Genomic DNA, 24,212 nt, shown 5'->3' on the forward strand with positions numbered 1-24,212 from the left:
TCCGGGCCTTCCAATAGTGATGATGCATCTGAGTGGTCCTCAATATTTCTGGTTCAACGGAACTATTTTTATTAGCTCCCGACTACGATGAAACCATAGAGCGTCCTTTAGCAGTCTATTCTAAAAATATAATAATATAATGTAGGTACATACTTATGCAGTGTTTTATATTATGAATTTCAATTAACTAAGTATTTAAAGGCTTATATGTTTCCGGTTTTCCAGGAAAAGTAGCCACTGCACAGTTAAATGTTACTCTCCGTCCTTTCAACTATGTATCTCTATCTAAAATCAAGTGGATTTATTGCTTAGTTAGGACGTAAAGTAAAGGCAAACAAACAAACACACTCTCGCATTATAATCCATACTACCTAATACAAAAGTGTGTCCAAATGTGTGTGTAAATGCAAAAGTGTGTCCGTCTGTCTGCTAGCTTTTCACGGCCCAACGTTTAGGTAATCGATTTTGATGAAATTTGGTACAGAGTTAGCTTACATCCCGGGGAAGAACATAGGCTCCTTTTTATCCCGGAAAATCAAGAGTTACCACGGGATTCCTAAAGACCCATCCGTTTAACCGATTTATATGAAATTTGGTACAGAGCTAAGTACCTTGCATCCCGGAGGCAACTTTTAATCCCGAAAAATCAAAGAGCTCCCATGGGATTAAAAAAAACCGAAATCCACGCGGACTAAGTGGCGGGCATCATCTAGTATTAGTACCTAAGTATCAGACTTAATCCTATTTTTCGGCTACCAACTTCCTATTGTCCGATTGAGTTGTTTGGCAGATGCCGGTATTTGCAGATGCAGATATTTTAGACGATTATGGTTTCATGATAGAGTTGGGAGTTGAATAAATTGAAACTAATTAGATATGTGATGGCAGGAGTGCAGCACAGTCGAATTTGTTTTTGTAAATATGTACCTACTTTTAAAAAAATGACAAGATCCTGATGATAGAGATTGAAGGTGGGTAGAAGAACTCCCTACTTAATAAGCAATGGTAATAGGATTCAATTTGAGTTGAATCATTCAACTCAACGCACAGTTGGTAAATCTTACGTTTTACTGGAAAATTCTAGACATTCACACTATCACTAAAAAAAGTAATTAATTAAAACCCCGCCTGCCGCCAAATACCCGTCGCCGTCTCTCTGTAATTTTCATGAATTTCCGCTTCCGTATAAAGTTTTTGTGAGCCACCAATAGGTGGCACTCCGCACTAGTATAGATGTAGATTTTTACCGATGTTAATGCTCTGAGAAGAGAATTTTTGCTAATAGTCACCCTGAACTGGATACTTATTAAATTACTATTATAAATTATTTAATTTTGCTTTTTAACAAGGCAAATCGACATTATAATTATTTGTATATTTCCAGTTATAAATTATTTTACTGATTATGTTTTACAAAATAATTTTATGACATGGCATCATGGATCATGGCAACAAAAGTAAAGTTGTTTTCACTAGATATTGAGAGCATCACAAATTTTATTTTGATTGGAAATTAAAATAGAAATAGATAAGATAGTAACTAGGTATTCAGTATTTTACCAAGGCACTGTGTTTATGTTTTATGTGTATTAAATACTCGTTACAAGTGGAGCTCATAAAGAAGCTGCTCGCCATGGCCGGCCCGTCCGACGGCGACCCCGACGGATGGGTCGAGTTCTGCGAGCGTCAGGCCAAAACCGCTGCTCAGGACTTCGCCAAGGCGTGCTTACAGTACATACAGGCCAACACAAGTGAGCCAGTAGTCCGGCCGGTCTCACAAAAAGAGATCCTCAAGAAATTTGTCGAACATTTTTCGGAACATTTCGATTTCGAGTTCGGTAAACTAAAAGCTCAGCACAAGTTACCGAACGGCACGCACACTGGTCACGATGAAAGCGATTATTCCGAAGACACTGACTCGCCCAAAACTCAACACAAACCCTTCTTTAGAAGGTTATCTTTCAAAGGTTTACGTCGCGGTAAGGGCTTGTTCCATAAACAACATGCGGAAGATGCGGAACAGTCAAATCTAAATAAACACAAAACAAAGTTAGCAAAAATTGTTGTTGAATGTCGGAAGGAAGGACTCGTAAATTACTTGACGCCAGAAAGCCTGGAGCAGCCGAGTGGTCCACAGAAATGGGAGAGATGTAGGCTGGCCTTAGTGAAAACTGTCGGTGGTTACATGTTAGAGTTTTATTCACCTCCGAAAGCTCAAAAACCTCGGAGTGGTGTGTTTTGTTTCCTTATATCAGAAGCACGGGAAACTACTGCCCTAGAAATGCCAGACCATGAAAACACATTTGTGCTGAAGGTATGTAAACATCTTAGTAAATATCTTATTGGAATAATAATTTTCTAATGTTTGTATGTCTCCTATTCAAGAGATTCGATCCACACACCTCTAACTTATCAGACTTATAATGCATTTTAAGTAATTCAATAACACTTACTTTAATGGTAAGGGATAACATAGTAAAGAAACCTGCATGCCTGGGAGTTCTCCATAATGTTCTCAAAGGTGTGTGAAGTCGGCCAATCTACACAGCGTGGCAGATTATACCCTAAGCCTTTCTCATTCTGAGAGGAGGCTCTTGCTTAGTACTGGGCATTACAAGCATTAATTTGAACAAGGTTTTGCTTTCTGCTGAACTAGTTTATGATTTTCTAGTATGATATTACAAGTATGTAGAAACCAATTAAAGGGTATGAGCACTATGAGCCTGATACAATTGATGACAGTTGAGGTATGAACCCCTTCCATGTTAGCCGGCTTTCAACTTGAACTGTATTGTCACCATAGATAAAAGAATTGTCACTTACAACCAAAAGAGATCACAGTTGAGGCCTTATTTATCATTTGATAAAAAAATTGTATCTCTACATAGTATAAAATAAAGTAGCTTCCCGCTGTCTGTATGTTAGCTTCGATCTTTTAAACCACGCAACCGATTTTAATGCAGTTTCCACCAATAGATATTCATTTAAGAGGAAGGTTTATATCTACATATGGTTTAATATTGTTTCATCTTTTTTTTAATTACAACTCTAAGCACCTAAGTGAAGCTGGGTCACTATTAAAATTATATAAAAAAGTATAAAATGAAGTAAACTTTTTTTAAATAAAAATAAACTTTTGCAAGTGCTTTTGAATCATCTAGTGAATCTACTACTGGTTCAGAATGCCCTTCCTACTGGGAAGAACCAGCTAGAAATCCACACAGTTGCTTTTCAAAAATTGAACTATGACTTTTGTAATGGGCTTTGTTTGATGCACTTGTCTGAAAGCAAATCTAAAATTGTGGAATTTGACTATAAAAGGTTTCACTTGTTCAGACAAATAACTTTCATGCTTTCTAAAAACACGGAGTAAGGAGTTATGTGCCCTATTTTGATTTCCAGATTGTTTTTTGATCACTCATTTTTTTGTAACCAAGAATGTTTTGTTATTTCCAGGCAGACAACAATATGGAATATGTAATAGAAGCAGCAGATGTTGATGACATGAAGTCATGGTTGGCCACAATAAAATACTGTATGCGGTCGCCACCCACCACACAACCACCTCCTGACACTTTGGCAGGCTTGTCAGAACCAGCTCCACCTGATCTGCCTCCTCGAAGGGACCTGCCACCCAGTACTAGCAATGCAGACTTAACAACTGACACACCTGATGATGCTGAATTAGGTAATAATAGTTTTTAATAGGTTTTTAATATTAAAGAATAGGTAACAATACAGACAGACAAATATCCAGTGGTAAGGCAGGCAAAATTTACATCAAAAATGTTAATGGCTCCACTTCTTAAATCCTTCCCTGGGTCCTGAGGATCAATTCTACCAAAGGGAATAACTTGATCACAAAATGCTGAATAAAGTGCCTTACAGATATTAACAACTAAATATCTAGGAAACTCTGTAACTTCACAATAATCTAAAAATGTATAAACAAGATAGTATTGCAATAAACAATCGAATAATGTTGATTTCAGTTTATAAAATTACTAGCTGATGCCTGCGACTTCGTCCGCGTGGATTTACATTTTTCAAAATCCCCCGGGAACTCTTTGATTTTCCGGGATAAAAAGTAGCCTATGTGTTCATCCAAGGTATAATCTATCTCCATTCCAAATTTCATCTAAATCCGTTCAGCTGTTTTTGCGTGATTGAGTAACAAACATCCAAATATCCACACTTACACATTTATAATATTATTAGGATTAGGATATAATGAATTTTACTATCATCATCATGATTGGGTTGATCACCGGCTCACTACAGAGCATGAGTCTCCTCTTAGAGTGAGAAGGGTTTTGGCCATAGTCTACCACGCTGGCCATGTCTGGATTGCTAGACTTCACACACCTTTGAGAACATTATGGAGAACTCTCAGGCATGCAGGTTTCCTCACTATGTTTTCCTTCACAGTTAAAGCAAGTGATATTTAATTACTTAAAACGCACATTACTCCGAAAAGTTTGAGGCCTGGGATTCAACCCAGGGGAAAAGTTAGAGGTAAGTGCCCGGGATCGAACTCCCGACCTCCGATTAGAAGGCGGACGTCCTAACCACTAGGCTATCACAGCTTCTTTTTACTATAATTCATTTAAAAGATTTCATTTTTTATTTGTTCTACAAAATATTCTAAATGCTTGAAGCTGATAGCGCCATGATGAATTCCGACTGTTACGTCACATGGATTGAAGTTGTAATGTATTTCACTATTTTTACCAATCAGTGTGACGTCATGACAGCTCATGAACCTAAAAAGATTATGGGTAGGTAGCGTTTTCGCGGCGAAATTTAAAATGCAAAATGTAAATGCAATTTTATTGTACTTATCGATTGAATAAAGTTTTTGTAAGTTTTTTGGTAGTTTATTATCTCTTTAGAATCAAATTAAGACACTATTAAAAAAAGGGGTAAAATACCCTATTCATTGATTGATGCAATAAGATCGGTGGGGACAGGTTCAATAGCAGAGGAAGCGTGCGAGTCCTCGCCGCGGCTGTCACTGGCGGAGTGGCCGTGGTTCCACGGCACACTGGCGCGCGCGGCGGCTGCGGCCGGCGTGCTGGCGGGCGGCGCCAACGCGCACGGCTGCTACCTGGTGCGCCAGAGCGAGACGAGGCGGGGGGAATATGTGCTCACCTTCAATTTTCAGGTACAAACACCGCTATCAATTGAGCTCGCAAACAAAACGGTATTGCATGAAATAAAATTTTACGGAGGGAGGTTAAAAACCTGAATGAAAGCTGTTAAAATTTACTGTATAGTCCACGACAGGTTGAGATGGCAATCGGGGTATGAGGCGGGGGGATCTTGGCGTCACCCGCTCGGCTTGACCGCACCGGGATAGCGCGGGCGCTATGCGGGTGTGCCCCTGTGGGAGTACCCTTCCCGATTGCCATTACAACCTGTCGCATACATCTAAATGAACTTAATTTTAAGCTGTTTTGCTTAAAAATGAGTTCAAACTTGTATGCAGTACTGAGTAGAACAAAAACGTCCAGATTAATTAAATAAATTAAGGAATCAGTTTATCAGCTGACTTAAGTGTGCTTGATATGAGATTTTACATCTCACCAACGTTGATAGAATTCGATCGTCGAAACACAATAACGTCAGAGTAAAATGGACTTACATATCATTGATTTAAAATCTCTTGTATAAGTCCCGCAAACTGCTATTACGCTGGAACCATATCTTGACATCGAAATGGCGTCATTTTGACGTCAGCCGAAATAAAAATATATCATCAGCTCGAAACTTCAGTATTGTGCTGACGTCACTAAAATGGCGGCCACGCGCATTAGCAATTTGCGGGACTTATAACTAAGAATATAAGATTGAGATGATGATGTTAATGTGTCCAGGGGCGCGCGAAGCACCTGCGCATGACGCTGAACGAGGCGGGGCAGTGCCGCGTGCAGCACCTGTGGTTCCCCAACGTGCACGACATGCTGGAGCACTTCCGCGCGCATCCCATCCCGCTGGAGTCAGGCGGCACCGCCGACGTCACGCTCACCGAGTACGTGGTGTGCCACGACGCCGCGCGCCCGCAAGTGAGCCGTCGCCCGTGACCCCCCCACCGCCCGACTGTCTAGTAGCACACAATACTTTATAGTACCTTCCAGGTACAGAAAGATCGCTCCGCTAACACGTTTAAATAAATAGAGATTCTTGTTACGACGCAATAAATTGCAATTCAGCTCGCACAGCGCAGCGCGAAAATTCTAGCGTCTAAAATTGAACGAATGCCTCTCTTTCAATCGCGTAAACTTTTATCCCTTATCTCTTCCTCATGATCATGCTCATAAACACTGTACATTAGTTAAAAGTAGGTACCTATTATTGTGTTCGATAGGATCAATTAAAATAGTATCTATTCTCTAAGGACTACAAAGAAAAACATTAGAAGTAGTTCTGAATACTACTTTCTACGAAATACTAGAACTGCTAATTCAGACGTCTCGTAAAATACACATTTGGTACCAGATTACACATTGGCACATTGCATCCATTTAGACTAACACAGCGAGATGAGACTAAAATATTGTGGTATGCACATTTTACAGAAATCTGTGTAATAACATCTTCATAAGAACAGAACAACAAAATTGAACTAACCAAATTCAATAAAGTTAATTGTTAATAATTATTACCCAAAACATATTTTACAATTACAATTTAAGTAATTAAATATCACTTGCTTTAACGGTGAAGGAGAACATAGTGAGGAAACCTGCATGCCTAAGAGTTCACTATAATGTTCTCAAAGGTGTGTGAAGCCTGCCAATCCGCACTTGGCCAGTATGGTAGACTATTGCTAAAACCCTTTCATTCTGAGAGGAGACCTGTGCTGTGTAGTGAGCCGGCAATGGGTTGATCATGATGATGATCATGACTCAAAACATGAAACTAACAAACTATTTTTAATATGGATGTTGAGGCTTAATATCCCACCGAGTCTAACTTTTTATTTTTATACAATAAACAAACATAATACATAATTTTGTAGCTTTTTTCATAATATAATTATTTCAACTTGTGTATTTGATGCTATTTACAATGATTCTGTAGGAATTAATTTAATGAAGTCATAATCTTGTGCTTTGAGCCATGAGTACATTGAAAAATAATAAATTCAATAACAATATTTTTTAAACAGAATATTAGCCAAGTTTATCATGATGACTAATATTACCCTTTCCCCACCAACTAAGCGTAAAGCTTGTGCTAGAAGTAGGTACGACAATAGTGCAACGGGTGGGGTTTGAAGCGGCGACCTTTCGGATTTTAGTCCGCTCCTTTAACCGTTGAGCTATCGACTCGAGCTCTATTTAATAGTTTAGCCAATAATATCTGGAATTCGATTTTGCAAAACTTAGTCTATCGGGTCGGTGCTGTTTACTAAATTGCAAGCGATTATATTGATGAATAGACAAAAGTTAGCAATGGTTTTCCAAGACAAAGTTATAACAATTTGTTTTCTGTATTTGTCATGGCAGTCGCAGTAGGTACTAAGTAAATTATGTGCATAGCAGCATACGACTGTACATTAGCACAGCTATACGATATACCACATGTGCAACGCCTTTGACGTTGAACGATGCCGCCGCTCGTGTAGGTTTTTTTTTTGTTCTTCTTCTGGCTTTACACAGATTAGCCAATGTCAGGTTTGTTATTTATTAAAGTTTAAAGTTAGAGAAACAATCCTTTTCCAAATTGAATTTACAAATTAATAAAAACAAAGCACGAAAATTCACGTCCGCCAAGTACGAAGTTTCCTCGTGTAGGTATATACGCTGTCCTACGCAAATATGCAAGGGTTGTCACAAAATTGGGATTAAAATCATTTTTGTTATTAGTGTTCATTCTCACATTATTTTTACTAACCTTTATATTATCATGTACTCTCATAGGTTAAAAAATAATAATTGAACAAAGACAATTTTTTTTGAGTTCCACGCCCAAAGGGTGCCAAACGGGACTTATTGACATGTACAGTGTATAAAGTTTCTTGAGAAATAAGCTTGATATTAATTCCAGTACGATTTTTGCCCCACTCATAACACAAAAATATCTAGTGTAGTTTGTTTCTCAAGTTTTTGTTTATTTTGTTGCTAATCGTTGTTCATTGTTTTCTAAGCTTGTGTATATAGTCTCTTTTGCTTTTGTGTTAATAGCGGCAATATATTTTGTTTAATCTATATAGGTGGCTACTGTGTAAACACTACTTTTACGTTTTTCTAGAAAATCATTATAAAAGTCATAATTTGGTATAAAATTAATGACAATAGGTATATTCTGTATAAATTAGTTTGGAAAATCTCCCTTTAAGGATGGTAAAATAGGGGATGAAAGTTTGTATGGGAAAGTTTTAATTATTGTTATTGTTAATTTGAAGTTTGAAAGGTAGGTTCTTCCTAGAGAGTAGGTGTTAGCTAAGATTTTTTTGTATGAAAATCCAGCCCCTAAAATGATAGACTGGGTGTTGAAAGGTTACATAAAAATCCTATGTTTTTTCATTAAAAAACCTGTATAAGTTATTTTGGAAAATCCCCCCTTAAGGGTGGTAAAATATGGGATAAAGGTTTGTAAGGGAAAGTTTTAATTATTGCTAACTTGGAATTTGGAAGGTAGGCTCTTTTTAAGGGGTAAGTGTCAACTAAAAAAGATTTTGCGAAATTCCACTCCAAAGGGGGTGAAATGGGGGTTGAAAGGTTATATGAAAATCTTATGTTTTTGAAGTTAGAGATATAAAAATCGGCGTTTAGGTACTCTGGGTTCCGTGCCTTAAGGTAAAATTGAGTGAGTAGATAAGTGAGGCCTTTTGCAGCGGGAAAATTCTGATCGCATGAGAAACCAGAAAATTTACGCGGACGAAATCGCGGGCAATTGCTAGTTATTCATATATGCCAAGACTTTAAAACTCGAAGTTGTGTTCACTTGTAAATAGGTTCTATAAGTAATAATTATAAGATGTATGAAGGTACAAATTAAGCATAATATTATGATCAAACTAATTAATGAATGAATGCTTACGTCACTTTTATTGTTAAACATTTTATTTGTATAGTAGTTTTTAATGTGAACCTATTTGAAAAACTATAATGTAAAGATCAAAATTAATAAATGACGTAGATTAAATTTTCCCCTAACGATTCCTGAATATGCATTTTAATTAGGAACAATTTACTTTATTTTATCATAAATTAGGTAGTAAATTTAGACTTCTACTACTTTAAGAGAGGTGTAATTTTTGATTTGAGGTAATAATTGTACCTTTATATTAAAAGCAATGTTTTAAACAAACCCAGTATGAAACTGGTTTATTGCCAGCCAGAGCTAATTTATATTTTTTCATAAATATTCTAATAAGATTTACATCAAATTCGACTGTTATTTTTATTACTAAATTAGCAACGTAGAATTTAATATAATATGTTTTAAACATTAACAATAATTATTTTTTTGTTAATATATTGTACAAAAGTACTCATTTTGGAGCTTTAATCATATTTCATGGTTGTACATATTTTTATTATTATTATTAAAACTTATTTTGCTGAATGGCTTCGTTTTTTATTTTGCTGATTTTAGTTTCATGCCTGTGTTTGCTGTTTGTAATGTGTATTCACCTTCACAGGTAAGTTGACTGTGTTCCTTGCTTTTAATATAATAATATTAATAATGTAACACAACTATCTGGAGCAATTATTTAACAAAGTTTTTAAGAAACTAAAACTCGCTTTACTCTTCTTTGATGAATTCTAAAAAATACTAAAATATGATACAATCCTTTGATTTATTAGTATACAAGTAATTAACCTTTAAGTTACCTAGTAGGAACATTCGTCAGTTGTATATTTGTGCATGACTACTTTTTACTACCATAAAAGTATAAGAGTGAATACAGCTGGATAGGCTATTATTATAAAATGTGCATATAACTTAACAAAGTTATTAAACTTTATTTTATTTTTAAAAACCGACCAAGTACGAGTCAGACTCGCGCACCGTGGGTTCCGTACAACAGCCGTATTTTTTCGACATTTTACACGATAAATCAAAAACTATTATGCATTTAGAAAATCTATTTTAGATGTACAGGTAAGCCCTTTTATATGATAACCCACTTGGTATACTTATATTTCTTTGAAAATTGAAATACTAATTCATTTGTTCATGAACATATTTTAATTTTTTTTGTAGTGTTCTTTACTTGTGCTATAAGACCTACCTACCTGCCAAATTTCATGATTCTAGGTCAACGGAAAGTACCCTATAGGATTTCTTAACAGACACGAAAGACGGACGGACAGACAGACAACGAAGTGATCCTATTGAAGTTCCTTTTTCCTTATGGGGTACGGAACCCTAAAAATATAAATAAATGTGTGGGCACTATTATTACGCCGCGGAAACTCAATAAAAATTTTTAATCGCGAATTCTAAGAAAATTGTTTATATGGTAATTAAAATTAGTGGTGTACTGGGGCCGATTCTCTAGTACACAATCTCTAAATTAAACTAAATTAACAGGTCTAAATCTAGTGCTTTCCTTTTCCGCAAGCAACATTATGAAAGGGATAGCAATAGATTTAGACGTGATATTTTAGTTTAGTTTAGAGATTGTGTACAAAGGAATTAACCACATTGTGTAAGTAAAATATATAGTTATAAATAAATAATTAATTAGTAACTACAGCATCCTTATATTATGTTGTCCGCAGTTGGGTGTGTCCCACGGGAGCGACGTGCGCATGCGCCGCGCGGAACTAGAGGCGCTGCTAGTGGCCAGCGGGGCGCACCACGACATACGCGCAGTCGACAACCAATACGTGCTGTGCAACATGCGGCCATCAACTATTGAGCGCGGGGCATAAACAGTTTAAATACACATGTAAGTTTTCAGATTGAATGTAAGACTTTGTCCAGATATGTATCATTTGCCCGATCCGATCACCATATCCGTATCGCCGACGCGTATCATGATCTCATATGAGGGCGGGTGAGATACAGATACAGTTAGATCGTGAGCTGACACAGAACTGGGCAGTTTAGTATGTGATCATGATATGATACGGATATAGCTGTATTATGTCAAAAAGACAAGGGATAATTCAGTACTGAAAAACTGGTTGGCTGGAGGGGGCAGTCACACTTTATACCAAGTTTAAAAAAGCATTCAAATTGAAAGCTTTATTATGTGTGACAAAAATCCGCAATGCAACTAAGAGGGTCCACTCCCCTTCCACAAATAAAGCCTGCATTGCAATACTTTTATGTAAGCAGAATTTTTATAGTTATAATGTGCAATGGCTGGTAGTTTAGTCTAAAGGGTGATCCACACCTGCTAACCCGCACGAACCGTGCAGAGAACACGCATCATAAGAACATAATATGGACGTGGTTTGCGATCGGTTCGCGTGCCTGTTGTAAGTACATGTCACGCGGCGTGCATATATTTGTCAGTTTTTGGGAGTTAATATAAACATCTAAATATATAAAAGGAAAAGGTGGCTGACTGACTGATCTATCAACGCACAGCTTAAACTACTGGACGGATTGGGCTGAAATTCGGCATGCAGATAACTATCATGGCGTAGGCATCTGCTAAGAAAGGATTTTTGAAAATTCAACCCCTAAGGGGGTGAAATAAGGGGTTGAAATTTGTGTAGTCCACGCGGATGAAGTCGCGAGCATAAGCTAGTTATATTATACGCGTTCGCGACATGCACGCGCGCACAGAGACTGACGCGTTCGATACGCGTTGTGCGCACGGCTCGTGCGCGTGCGCAGGTGTGTGGATCCTCTTAATAATGTTATTTATATTTTGTGTGCAATATGCAATTTGTAGAAATGTTATAGGTTATTAGGATCAATACGGCTATGCAAATCTAGGATACCTTCTCAGTAAAAACTGAAAAGTAAAAAATGGCTTGGCCGATTTTTATACTTAATTTCTATGTTAGCTTAATAATTGGTCGTTGTACGTCGCGGCGTCGGTTTGGACTGTATACGTCCTTCCTTCCCTGTACAGAACCTTTACTTAGGTCCACTTGCACCAAGCTGCTTAAACTCCAATGCTGTCACTTTTTGACAAGTTTAATCCCAGGTTTGAAAAGCGAAGAGATAAAAATTTAACTTAAACACACCTAAAAGTTTGGTGCAGGTCGACCTCAAATATTTAATTTAAGTAAGTCAAATGTTTTATGCTTAGACTGGTGTACAAAACGGCTATTCTAGGCCGATTATTTATTATTATTATCGTCGAAATAAATTGAGAGTTAACATTTAAGTTACTAATGAAAGAGAAAATATCCACTTCAGGTTTTTGTAACTTTTTAAAAATAAGCAAAAAAGCTAATGTTTTATTACCTACTGTAGTGTGCATTCAATTGCCAATAGAATATTTTTTAGGGATCCGTACCTCATAATGGAAAAACGCTACCCTTAAAGCACCAGATATCATTCTGTCTGTCCCGGTGAATGCGGTCAAAGGTCTCTAATTACTATCAAGTTAATTTCAATAAAAGGTTACAGCTTTTCAAAATGTCGCGTCATCATAACCTACACTACGGGCTATGCTTATAAGCATATACTAATAAGCATTTCTTCTTCCGTGACAGAGTACCTTCCGTTGAACTATAATCTTGTTTTGCACGGTAGTTCTATTTGGCACAATTAAAGAAAAACATCCGAAAATCAATCGACAAACTGATAAAGGATTTACTAAGAGTTCCGTACCATTATCTATAAAAACGAGCAAAAAAAATCACGTTTTTTGAATGGGAGCCCCCTTAAATACTCATTTTATTCTGTTTTACAGTATTTGTTGTAATAGCGCCAACAGAAATACATCATCTGTGAAAATTTCAACTGTCTTACTATCACGGTTCATGAGATACAGCCTGGTGACACACGGACGAACAGCGGAGTCTAAGTAATGGGTCCCGTTTTACCCTTTGCGTACGGAACCCTAAAAATTAATGTTATGTTTCTTTGTCCTACTATAACGTACTACGAAAACCTATAGCGTACTTCCCGTTGACTAGAGAGAGATAGCACAAGTAAAGGGAAAACTCCGAACACTGTGAATTTGTGCTTACATCACAAAAATACAATTAAAATGTGTTCCAAAAAAAATTAATTTACTAAATCACATCTAGATGGCGCAGTCTATCATTCACTTACAGTGTTCTACATAAAAGAGTTAGGTATATTATCTTGTACGATGGTACGGAACCCTTCGTGTGCGAGTCCGACTCGGACTTACCGCATTTTATATATTTAAAAGAAAACTCATTTTCTCAGATGATACCTATCTATATAAACTTGTAGAGTAAAATATTCGCTTATTATACAAAATTTCAACGTTCGTCGTTCGTCGTTAAAGCCATTTCCGAGAAACCAATAAGTATTTATACCTAGTACCTAAATATATAAATGATAATTCTGAACTGACTTAAAGACTAATATTAGGGTAATATTAGATCAAATGTGTAGAAAATCAAACCAATAAACAATGTGAAATCGTTTTGAATGTAAAAATATAGAATAAAATGTTGTTGGAATTGAATATCTATTAAAAGTATCCTTTGAAATCTTGGAAGAGTTATCATAAATGTTAAGCTTTTATTGTAAATCTTCAAAGTATAAGATATCCTCTTTTCATTATGAGTCACGCGTTGATTTGGGTTTTTTGATTTTCCGAGATAAAAAGTAGCCCGTCCCCGAGATCCAAGCTGTCTCTGTACCAAATTTCGTCAATATCGGTAAAAAGATAGGTTCCCCCCACGTTGGTAACCAGCTACGAAATAAGACTTAAACTTCGTCTTTTTGTAACTGGTTATTTAGGTGCCGGGCTTTTATTAAGAATATTTTATCCGGGTTCGTAACGGAATAAGATTAAAATTACGTAGTATCGTACAGTTCTTGCAGTTCACGAAGGCGAATGGACTTTACTAGCAAGCGTTCGCAAACGCACACATTCAGTGTACGTTACTTATACCGATACGACTTAAACACAAGCATGAGCCACTCGCCTTCATGAATTGCAAGAACTGTAACTGGTTAGGTACTAATTAAGAATATTTTATCCGGGTTCGTAACGGAATATGACGTTATTTTAATCTTATTCCGTTACGAACCAGGATAAAATATTCTTGAACTTGATTAATAACCAGTTACGAAAAGACGAAGTATAAATCTTATTTCGTAGCTGGTTACGAAACATTGGTTACCAACGTGGACGGAACCGAAACGGCTAAGCCGTGAAAAGATGGCAGACATACAGACACACACTTTCGCAGTTATAATATTAGTATGGATTATATGTAGACCCATAATAATTTAGTCTAATATATTTGAATTTAGTACATCAGTACACTAAAATTGCAAACACATTGCACTGTGGTGTGTGTCACTTTCGACCAATTGGCGCGCGCCTCGAGCACCACGGGATACTAAAAGTATTTTTTTAAATTACACAAAGCATTTTGTCATTGAATCATATCAGTCTGTTTATCCCAACACTTATTTATTTTACGGAAAAAACTGGCAACCTAGAAAACGTCAATTTGCTTTGTTTAAAAATATAATGTGCCTGTCTTTATGCGTGGCTCCACTCTGTCGCGCCACGAACACCCCAACAGGGTAAGGTTTCCTGTAGATGAAGCTGGAGCCGCACCGGCGTCGTTCGACCGTAGGTTTAGTACGCGACAGGTTGAAATGGCAATCGGGGAGGGAACGCCCCGCACAGCCCCCGTGCTAACACGGTACGGGTGTGCGGGGTGTCCCTCGCTTCATACCCCGGTGCGATCTCGACCTGTCGCGAACAACAACACTCACCCACAACAAACTCAACTATACTAATTCTACTAACTTATAGTTAGTGTAGCTGAGTTTGTTGTGGGCTCAGACCTGGGCGCGTTTGGGACCGTCGCGTCGTAGCTTTAGTTTTACGTTTACGTAATTAATTATCACCTTTAATTATTACATTATCTTACAAATCTAACAATTGACAATTTAAAAAGTGTACAATAGTATCTACTTTGAATAAATTATTTGACTACGTAAACAAAAATAAGAATGCCATAAGAGCTTTGCCGACGCCGCGCCGCAACCGCTGCCGCATCGCATTCCGGGATTTTATTACGTGGAAATAGTGGCGAAAATAGAAAACAAAATGGCGGCTTAGGACCGATGCGGCCCGGCTTCATGTATAGGAAGCCTAATGTGATTGCGCCTTTAGTAAGTGTTATTTTCGTTGTCTAAATAAATAAATTAACATTCCGTATCTAAGATGCATGTAACATACGGTATAAATTTAAAATATAGACTAATATACATATATTTTGCACAATATTTAGTTTTATTTGAAAACCCCTACTTACAACTATTACAAAATTATCGCGACGAAATGTACAAATGATGGCGACGGTCTCCACATTATAGTTATTGCTATTACTATTAAGTATAAGTCAATAATCATCAAGTAAAGGCACAATATGGAATTCCGAAAACATTTGCCGTTGATCATCCTTTTCTAATTTCAATTGAAGAAGCAATAGTCCGTTTGAGCTGCATCTTAGCACCACCTATAAAAGTATTTAAATACAAACCTTTAAATCCGTGTAACACCCATTGTCCGTCTGTCCGTTGCGTCTCTCAACAAAACCTATAGGGTAATTCCTATTGACCTAGAATCATATTTGGCAGGTAAATAGGTCTTATAGTACAAGTAAAGGAAAAATCCAAAAACCGTGAATTTGTGGTTGCATCACAAAAAAACAATCAAAATGTGTTCACGAAAAAATATTTACTAAATGACTTATAGGTGGCACAGTCTGTCATTAACATAATGGTGGAACCCTACGTGTACGAGTCCGACATTTACTAAGAGCGCTAGGAAACCCCCCAACCATGTGATTAGTGAAAACTAAAAAGTGGTCAAGATTCTCAGCGACGCAGAATGCGCCGAAAAAGATAGTATTTTCATGACAACCTCCCTAGCGCAATGGTGAGCGCTATGGTCTTATTAGTGGGAGGTCTCGGGTCGGGTTCGATTAACGACGGGAAATTTGGAATTTTATAATTTCTAAATTTTCTCTACTTTGGTCGGGTGGGAGGCTTCGGCCGTGGCTAATTACCACCCTACCAGCAAAGCTTACCGCCAAGCGGTTTAGCGTTCTGGTACGATGCCATGAAGAAATCAAAAATGAATAAAAGAAAAAGTACAAGATAAACTAACCTTAGAGGAAATGGCCAGAGCTTTCATGATAAGTCTGATATGCGGCAACTGGTACTTGAGCGTTACCGCCGTCGAGCAGCTGAAGCTCTGCATCATGTCCGACGACTTCGGCACTTCGATACAGGACCTGTCCTGGGGTACACACAGTAAACGTCAATAATCGAATCGGGCCGAATTGAGAACCTCCTCCATTTTCGAAGTATGTTATAAAGACTTCCTGAAAAAGACAGTCCTGATTGACTGATACATTGACGCACAGCCTAAACCACTGGGATTCGAAACCTGTTAAAAATTCCAAAAACCCTTTTTGGAAATTCTACCCCTAAGAACGTTAAATAATAGGAGATGAAACTTGGTATTTGGGTTTTCGGTCAAAAATTAAAGGATTCACTTGCATCCCATAGGTAATGATGCTAACGTTGGGATGGTCTGGCGAGAGGTTCAGCTCCGTGATGTAACAGGAGCGCTCCAGGCCAGGTCCGCCAGCAGGCCGAGTAAGGCGCTCACCTTCAGCACTTGCTTGGCAACCTCATCCCTAAGCTCGACAGAGTCGGCTGCTTACCGGTGAATAAGGATTCATCTGCATTCCGTAGGTAACGATCCTAACGTTGGGATGGTCCGGCGAGAGGTTCAGCTTCGTGACGTCACAGGAGTGCTCCAGCAGGCCTAAGGCGCTCGCTTTTAGTCCTAGCTTGGCGACCTCGTCTCTAAGCTTCACAGAGTTGGCTGCTTACGGGTTAATAAGGATTCACCTGCATTCCGTAGGTAACGATGCTAACGTTGGAATGGTCCGGCGGAGGTTCAGCTCCATGACGACACAGGAGCGCTCCAGGTCCGCTAGCAGGCCGAGGAAGGCGTTCGCCTTCAGAACTTGCTTGGCGACCTCGTCCCTAAGCTCGACAGAGTCGGCTGCTTACGGGTGAATAAGGATTCACTTGCATTCCGTAGGTAACGATCCTAACGTTGGGATGGTCCGGCGAGAGGTTTAGCTCCGTGACGTCACAGGAGTGCTCCAGCAGGCCTAAGGCGCTCGCTTTTAGTCCTAGCTTGGCGACCTCGTCTCTAAGCTTCACAGAGTTGGCTGCTTACGGGTTAATAAGGATTCACCTGCATTCCGTAGGTAACGATGCTAACGTTGGGATGTTCCGGCGAGAGGTTCAGCTCCATGACGTCACAGGAGCGCTCCAGGTCCGCTAGCAGGCCGAGGAAGGCGTTCGCCTTCAGCACTTGCTTGGCGACCTCGTCCCTAAGCTCGACAGAGTCGGCTGCTTACGGGTGAATAAGGATTCACCTGCATTCCGTAGGTAACGATCCTAACATTGGGATGGTCCGGCGAGAGGTTCAGCTCCGTGACGTCACAGGAGTGCTCCAGCAGGCCTAAGGCGCTCGCTTTTAGTCCTAGCTTGGCGACCTCGTCTCTAAGCTTCACAGAGTTGGCTGCTTACGGGTTAATAAGGATTCACCTGCATTCCGTAGGTAACGATGCTAACGTTGGGATGGTCCGGCGAAAGGTTCAGCTCCATGACGTCACAGGAGCGCTCCAGGTCCGCTAGCAGGCCGAGGAAGGCGTTCGCCTTCAGCACTAGCTTAGCGACCTCGGACGCGTCCTCGTCTCGGAGCTCCAGAACAGAGTCTGCTGTTTGTGTGGAGATCTCACAGTCTGTCATCACGTTGGTCACTGATTGAGGCTGCAAACTAATTCAATGTACTTCCTTTAATAATTATTACAGTTGCAGCCTGTTGTATTTATTGGTCACGTTCTTTATTTTGAAGTGAAACTTCTTTTTCCGCGTAAAAAGACAATACCTGGAGCGTGCGTGATGATTTTATGATAATGGTTCTAAAGGAAATGCACTATGGAACTGAAATAATGGTAACGGATGTCGATAAGGTCTACCAGTGTCAACGGGTCCCTATTACTAAGCCACCGCTGTCCATCCGTCCGTCTGTCTGTCAGTGGGCTGTATCTCGTGAACCATAATAGGTAGAGAGTTGAATTTTTTACAAAACATGTATTTCTATTGCTGCTATATAACAATAAATAATTGAAATTTTAAAATGGCCGTCATGAAAATAAATACGATGGTACGGAACCCTTCGTGTGCAAGTCCGACTCGCACTTGACCGATTTTTGTATTGCTAGTGACCTCTTGTCTAGAATAGTGCCGAATTTTAACTTTCTTATCATTCCCATGCTTTCAACTAATAAATTACAGTAGCAAGAAATATTGTACATCAACCTTTGGAAAAAGATTTCGGCTATGTAGAGTGTTGTCTCTATCACTCATACCTGTGACGTTTTGTCGGTCTCAACGAGTAGACAACGCTCTATAAAACCGCTAACTCTTTCTAAAGGTCTTTTTTTTTTAAAAAATATTCATTATAATATGCGCACGATCGATCACACCTGATGGGAAGTGTTGATGTGGCCTAAGATGGGACGCATTTGCCTAGAACGTGCTTATTCACTTGTTTTAAAAATACCCGGATTATAATTGGCATTAATCACTGATTTCGGAAGAGTATACCAGATATTCTAGGTTGATGTACAATATTTTCTGCCCCATACTATAGTGTGCAAAGGAGTGAGATTATAATAAAATAAGCTAAAATTTTACTTACACAAGTAATAATGGGGATCCCTCGCTCCTGTAATACATTTTTAAACTAGACTCTTCACTGGCACCAAATATGTTGAGACATTCAGTGAGTACTGCTATGCTTATCTGAAAAAGATTACCATGTGTTTTATTGATAACTAGCTTATGCCCGCGACTTCGTCCGCGTGGGCTATACAAACTTCAAACCCCTATTTTGCCACCTTAGGGGTTGAATTTTCTAAAATACTTTCTTAGCGGATGTCTACGTCATACTATCTGCATGCCAAATTTCAGTTCGATCCGTCCAGCAGTTTGAGCTCTGTTTTGATAGATCAGCCAGTCAGTCAGCTTTTCCTTTTATATATTTAGATTAACTTTTTCCATACTAATCATTGTTTTCCTCGAAAAAAAAATATAAGTTTCCCATTCACCCGGATCATCGTCTGTCCATTCGCTGTGAAAGTTTAAATGAAAGTTCAAATTTTTTTGATGAACATTGATATTTAGAATTTCAGTTAAAAATGAATAAATACGTATTTTACGATTTTTGGAAATTCTACCCATAAAGGGGTTAAATAGGGGATTAAAGTTTGTATAAAAGTCTGTCACTTCTCATAAATCTCAGGTGACATAGATGAAAATTGCTATTTAGGCTGTCCGTTACTGCTGAAAAAGTCTGTTTCAGGATTATTCAGAAATCCCACCCTCTTATTGATTTTCAAAAATTCTAGGAAGAAGTAGCCTATGTTTGTCTCCACAGGATGCAAATCTCGTTATAACTGGCTTAACAAGATGGTCAAGAAAAGCTTGCATACAGACAGACACACTTTAGCGTTTATAATAATTATTAAGTAAGTATTAGAAATTAGAAATTCTTTATTTGCATAATGTGTGTTACAAAAGATAATAATTATTATAAAAGTTCAACACATAAGTCGTAGAGGCGTACAAATACTGTGGTAAGTAGGTATACAATTTTAATTTTTTTTTGTAAATGTATGGATATGAATTTCTTACTTTAAACATGACATCAACATCATCTCTGACGTGATACTCTGAGAAGTTGTCAGCAGGAACATAAGCGGAGGCCTGCACACATTTACCCTCCTCCACTGTCAGTTTGAGCCCCTCGGACATTGCACAGAACACTGCACACTGCAAACATGAATAAAATTATCATCATGAGCAAACCATCGCCGACTCACTACAGAGCATGGGTCTCCTCTCAGAGTGAGAAGGGTTTTAGCCATAGAACTTTCAGGCATGCAGGTTTCCTCACGAAGTTTTCCTTCACCGTTAAAGCAAGTGATATTTTAGGTAAGTACTTAAAAAGCACACAACTCACAAAAGATCGAACCCGAATCTCCGCTTAGGAGGCGGACGTCCTATAACCACTAGGCTATCACAGCTTACGGGCAAACACCAACAAATACATAGACCTCTTTTAGTACCTACTCATAAGCTTCTTATATATAAACAGTGACTGAGTGACGACTTTAACCATGTTTACTAACTGTATGAAGTCTAAATATAATAAAAGAAAAGGTGACTGACTGACTGATCTATCCACGCACAGCTCAAACTAGTATTGGGCTAAAATTTGGCATGCAGATAGCTATTATGAGGTAGAAGTCATCCCCTAAAGGAGTAAAATAGGGTTTTGAAAGTGTAGGTAGTCCAAGTGATATTTAATTGCTTAAAAGGCACGTAACTAGTGAACTAGAAAAGTTGGGGATAAAAGAAGGCTAATGTCTGTCACTGCTTAATATATTTTAGACGTGCCATTTTTTTGTAAATCATTCATTAATATTTTTAAGTACAAACTTCTCAAAAAGCCAGCAAGTGGGAATACCTCTACACGTTCCTGAGATAAAGGGTCTCGACAGACAGACAACAACCAGTGACTCTATAAAGTTTTTTTGCTTTTGGGGTATGGAGTGCCGAAAATTACTGAACAAGTTTAATATCACACCAGAACCATTAAATAATTCCACCCTTTTTCTTTGATGAAGTAGGTAAATAAAATATACAACAATACCTCTTGGAATTGAATGGCTTTTAATAAGCTGTACAAAGATTTCCCAGAATCCATGGAAGCAGTGAAATAATACTGAGAAGTACCCTCAGACATATTGTCATTCAATATCAAACATAGACTGCACCAACATCAGGTATTGTTCCTGCGTCACCTCCCTGTCCACTGTTTTACCTGCAAAATAATAACATTCATACATTCAAGGGACAAACTATTAGAATACCTATGAATCTCAAGCAAGAGCATCGCTATATTATTTGTAATGTAAATACGAAATTTCATTTGTTCTGCTTATTTCTTAGTAGATGATATTACTGCTGCTGGGAGAAGTGAGAGAGAACAAATTAATCTCTTTCTCAGTTCACTTCACTTCTGCTGGTTTCAGGGTATGCCCTGGTGTGCATTGTTGCCAAAGACTATCCGCCGATAAGACGCATCCGCTAGTTGAGCACTATCTACTCCCTCATGCCAGCTTATGCCCTAGCCATACATCGTTAAATCACCCACTGCGCAGGTATAAGGTCAGAGGCCTTTTAATTTAAAATATCATCAATTACTGTAGTTAACAATTTACATGAATAAAGTACCAGCTAGAGCTAACATGTGCATAGTTACACAATATGTGGTAGGTACTCACAAGTCTTTTTAGGGTCCCGTACCTCAAAAGGAAAAACGGAAACCTTATAGGATACTTCCTGTTGACCTAGAATCATGAAATTTGGCAGGTAGGTAGGGCTTGTAGCAGACATTCGGGAAAAATCTGAAAAACGTGAATTTGTAGTTACATCACACAACAAAAATTAAATTGTGGTCACAAACTAATAATTTGTATTTTCAGTTTTCAAAGTAAGATGACTATATCAAGTAGGGTATCATAATATGAAAGGTCTTCACCTGTACATTCTTAAACAGATTTTTATTTATTCTTATGCATCATAGTTTTTGAATTATCGTGCAAATTGTAGAAAAAATACGACTGTAGTACGGAACCCTCTTTGCGCGAGCCTGACTCGCACTTGGCCGGTTTTTATTGCTGGTGATTAGACCCTGTAGTCGTATGGTAGGCACTCTACACAGAAGTCACAACTGACGTGGGATAAGTAAGGGACAAGTTGGCAGTTTCTGCAACCCATCTATTTTACTCTGGCTTTTGAATTATTTTTTAGGAGCAAAAAATTGTCTTTTTGTATTCTACTATATTATCCCAATCCATCTTTACTGAATACTTAAATAAATTAAAGACAATTTTTATTATTTAGGTTTCTGTACCTCAAAAAAAAATGTGTGCACAAACAATAATTTGTACTTACTTTCAAAGTAAGATTACTATACTAAGTGGGGTATCATAATATGAAAGTGCTTTCTTTCCATTCTGTAGGTACATTCTAAAACAGATTTTATTTATTTTTATACAAACATAATAGGTAGTTTTTGATATATTGTGCAAAATGTCGAAAAAATACGACTGAAGTACGAAACCCTCGCTGCACGAGTTTGACTCGCACATGACCGGTTTTATATAGGTACAAGAGTATCTATATAAAACCGGCCATGTGCGAGAAACTATCACAAGAGTCATAGTTTTCCAAGTTTCAATTAAATCAAAATTAATTTATTTCATGTAAGCCAACAGCTGGTGTCTCTTATACTACATCAGTGACTCTACCACTTGTTCAGAATGCAGATTCTACTGAGAAGTGCTTGCAATAAACTCAGCAGTAGCTTTTTCAAATCATAAAAAATTACAAAATTATCAATGTAACAATTCTCCACCTTATGGGCAACTGAGCTCAGCTCATAAGCTAGTTATGTACAATTAATGTCAAATATTTACCTGAAATACTAGCAATTCTTCCAACTAAAACATGCTTGCAAGTGATCTGGCATCTTTTTTCAATAACTTGATGTCTAAACGCACGACAAGGGCAATAATTCATACGTGGGAAGATTCTGTAGCATCGGTCGTTCTCACCTTTAATTTCTATCAAAACTCTACCCCTCTTGGCAGTGGAGTAGGTTTCAACAAATGGGTGTTTTTCCAAAACGTCTAAAGCGCGTTGAAAAACTGATCCATAAACTGAATGTAGTGTCAATAAATCTTCGTCTGAAACTGCAATTTTATTATTTGTATCAGTAAATGTTTTAATTTAAAAGAATATAAAGTAAGTATAACTAACAATTCTTAGTAGTGGAATTTTGAATACTCTTTTCCAGGTATTCAAAAACTGTGTCCGCAAACAATTTTGTGCAGGGATAACTATTGTTCATTATTAAATATCCGTCAACATTAAGTAAAAGAATAATAAAGAAACTGATTCTTCTTCTTCTTATTTTGCTTTGTGGCAGAAACGATTAATTTTTATTTAAATGAAATACATACAGCCTATCCAAATATTCATTAATCCCATTTGCCGCGCACAAACGTAGTGATTATATACTCTTTGGCGCACAACTTTTGTTTAACTGGTTTTACGGCTCTGGGTCTAGCCCTTTTGAGTTGGGCGCACAAGTCACATCACCAGCAAAGAGTAATTATAAGGTAATTATAATCACTACATAGTAGACAAAACGGAACCCTTATACATTCATTATGTCTGTCTGTCTGTCTGTCCGTCCGTATGTCACAGCCACTTTTTGCCAAAACTATAAGAGCTATACTGTTGAAATTTTTTTTTCATCAAATCCATACGTGTGGGGTATTTATCGATAGTTAGGTCTTCAAAAATGATATTGAGGTTTCTAATATAATTTATTCTAAACTGAATAGTTTGCGCGAGAGACACTTCCAAAGTGGTAAAATTTGTGTCCCCCCCCCCCCCCCCCCCCCTGTAACTTCTAAAATAAGAGAATGATAAAACTAAAAAAAAAATATGCCAGCGTTCTGGGCACCCTGCCTCGTTGCGGTGGTTTAGATGATATTTTCGATCTGTAATTTTTATGTTCAATTGTTTAGATTCGTTTTACGAATTAAAGAGACATAATAGTGAAAAAAATATCTGATGTATAACTAGTTACATTACCATGCAAACTTCCACCGAAAATTGGTTTGAGCGAGATCTAGTAAGTAGTTTTTGATTTATCGTGCAAAATGTCGATAAAATACGACTGTAGTACGGAACTCTCATTGCGCTAGTCTGATTCGCACTTGGCCGGTTTTTTTCAACTGGCTTTACGATCTGGGTTGTTACCGTAGACGGAGTAAAAAATCTAGACAAAGGAACGTTTGCTTTCTCATTCACACTAAAACGAGAGCTCTGATAAAGTTACTAATGTGATAAACAGCTAACCTATTTTTTGTCCCTTATACACGTTACTG

At 37.9% G+C, this 24,212-nt stretch overlaps 3 protein-coding genes across 5 annotated transcripts in view; 2 read left to right on the plus strand and 1 right to left on the minus strand.

Annotated features, from left to right (window-relative positions):
• The first annotated feature begins 1,376 nt into the window (after window positions 1-1,376).
• Lnk (SH2B adapter-like protein Lnk) lies at window positions 1,377-15,320 on the plus strand. Its single transcript, XM_034972318.2, has 5 exons — window positions 1,377-2,314; window positions 3,457-3,688; window positions 4,971-5,164; window positions 5,877-6,065; window positions 10,740-15,320. Exons 1-5 carry the CDS (start codon window positions 1,583-1,585, stop codon window positions 10,890-10,892), a joined length of 1,500 nt encoding a protein of 499 aa, XP_034828209.1. The 5' UTR covers window positions 1,377-1,582; the 3' UTR covers window positions 10,893-15,320.
• A 43-nt stretch (window positions 15,321-15,363) lies between these two features.
• On the minus strand, window positions 15,364-23,340 carry Rad1 (Radiation insensitive 1). Of its 3 annotated transcripts, XM_069501055.1 has the most exons (8): window positions 23,277-23,340; window positions 22,869-23,006; window positions 20,900-21,070; window positions 19,879-20,016; window positions 18,884-18,987; window positions 17,725-17,956; window positions 16,262-16,393; window positions 15,364-15,608 (listed from the first exon to the last, which is right to left on the minus strand). In XM_069501055.1, the coding sequence occupies exons 3-8, from the start codon at window positions 20,990-20,992 to the stop codon at window positions 15,492-15,494; spliced, it is 816 nt and encodes a 271-aa protein (XP_069357156.1). In that variant the 5' UTR covers window positions 20,993-21,070; window positions 22,869-23,006; window positions 23,277-23,340; the 3' UTR covers window positions 15,364-15,491. The 3 variants fall into 3 exon arrangements, with proteins under 3 accessions (XP_069357156.1, XP_034828210.1, XP_069357157.1); XM_034972319.2 differs by lacking the exons at window positions 22,869-23,006; window positions 23,277-23,340 and adding an exon at window positions 22,731-22,867; XM_069501056.1 differs by lacking the exons at window positions 22,869-23,006; window positions 23,277-23,340 and adding an exon at window positions 22,207-22,226.
• The window catches only part of pasha (partner of drosha), a 144,958-nt gene continuing 142,727 nt past the window's right edge, over window positions 21,982-24,212 (plus strand). Inside the window, exon 1 of the mRNA XM_069501039.1 lies at window positions 21,982-21,987. The gene's annotated coding sequence lies outside the window, so the exon portion shown is untranslated. The remainder of the gene's footprint in view (window positions 21,988-24,212) is intronic.

This window comes from Maniola hyperantus, chromosome 9 (assembly GCF_902806685.2).
Source record: "Maniola hyperantus chromosome 9, iAphHyp1.2, whole genome shotgun sequence".
Lineage (NCBI taxonomy): Eukaryota > Metazoa > Arthropoda > Insecta > Lepidoptera > Nymphalidae > Maniola > Maniola hyperantus.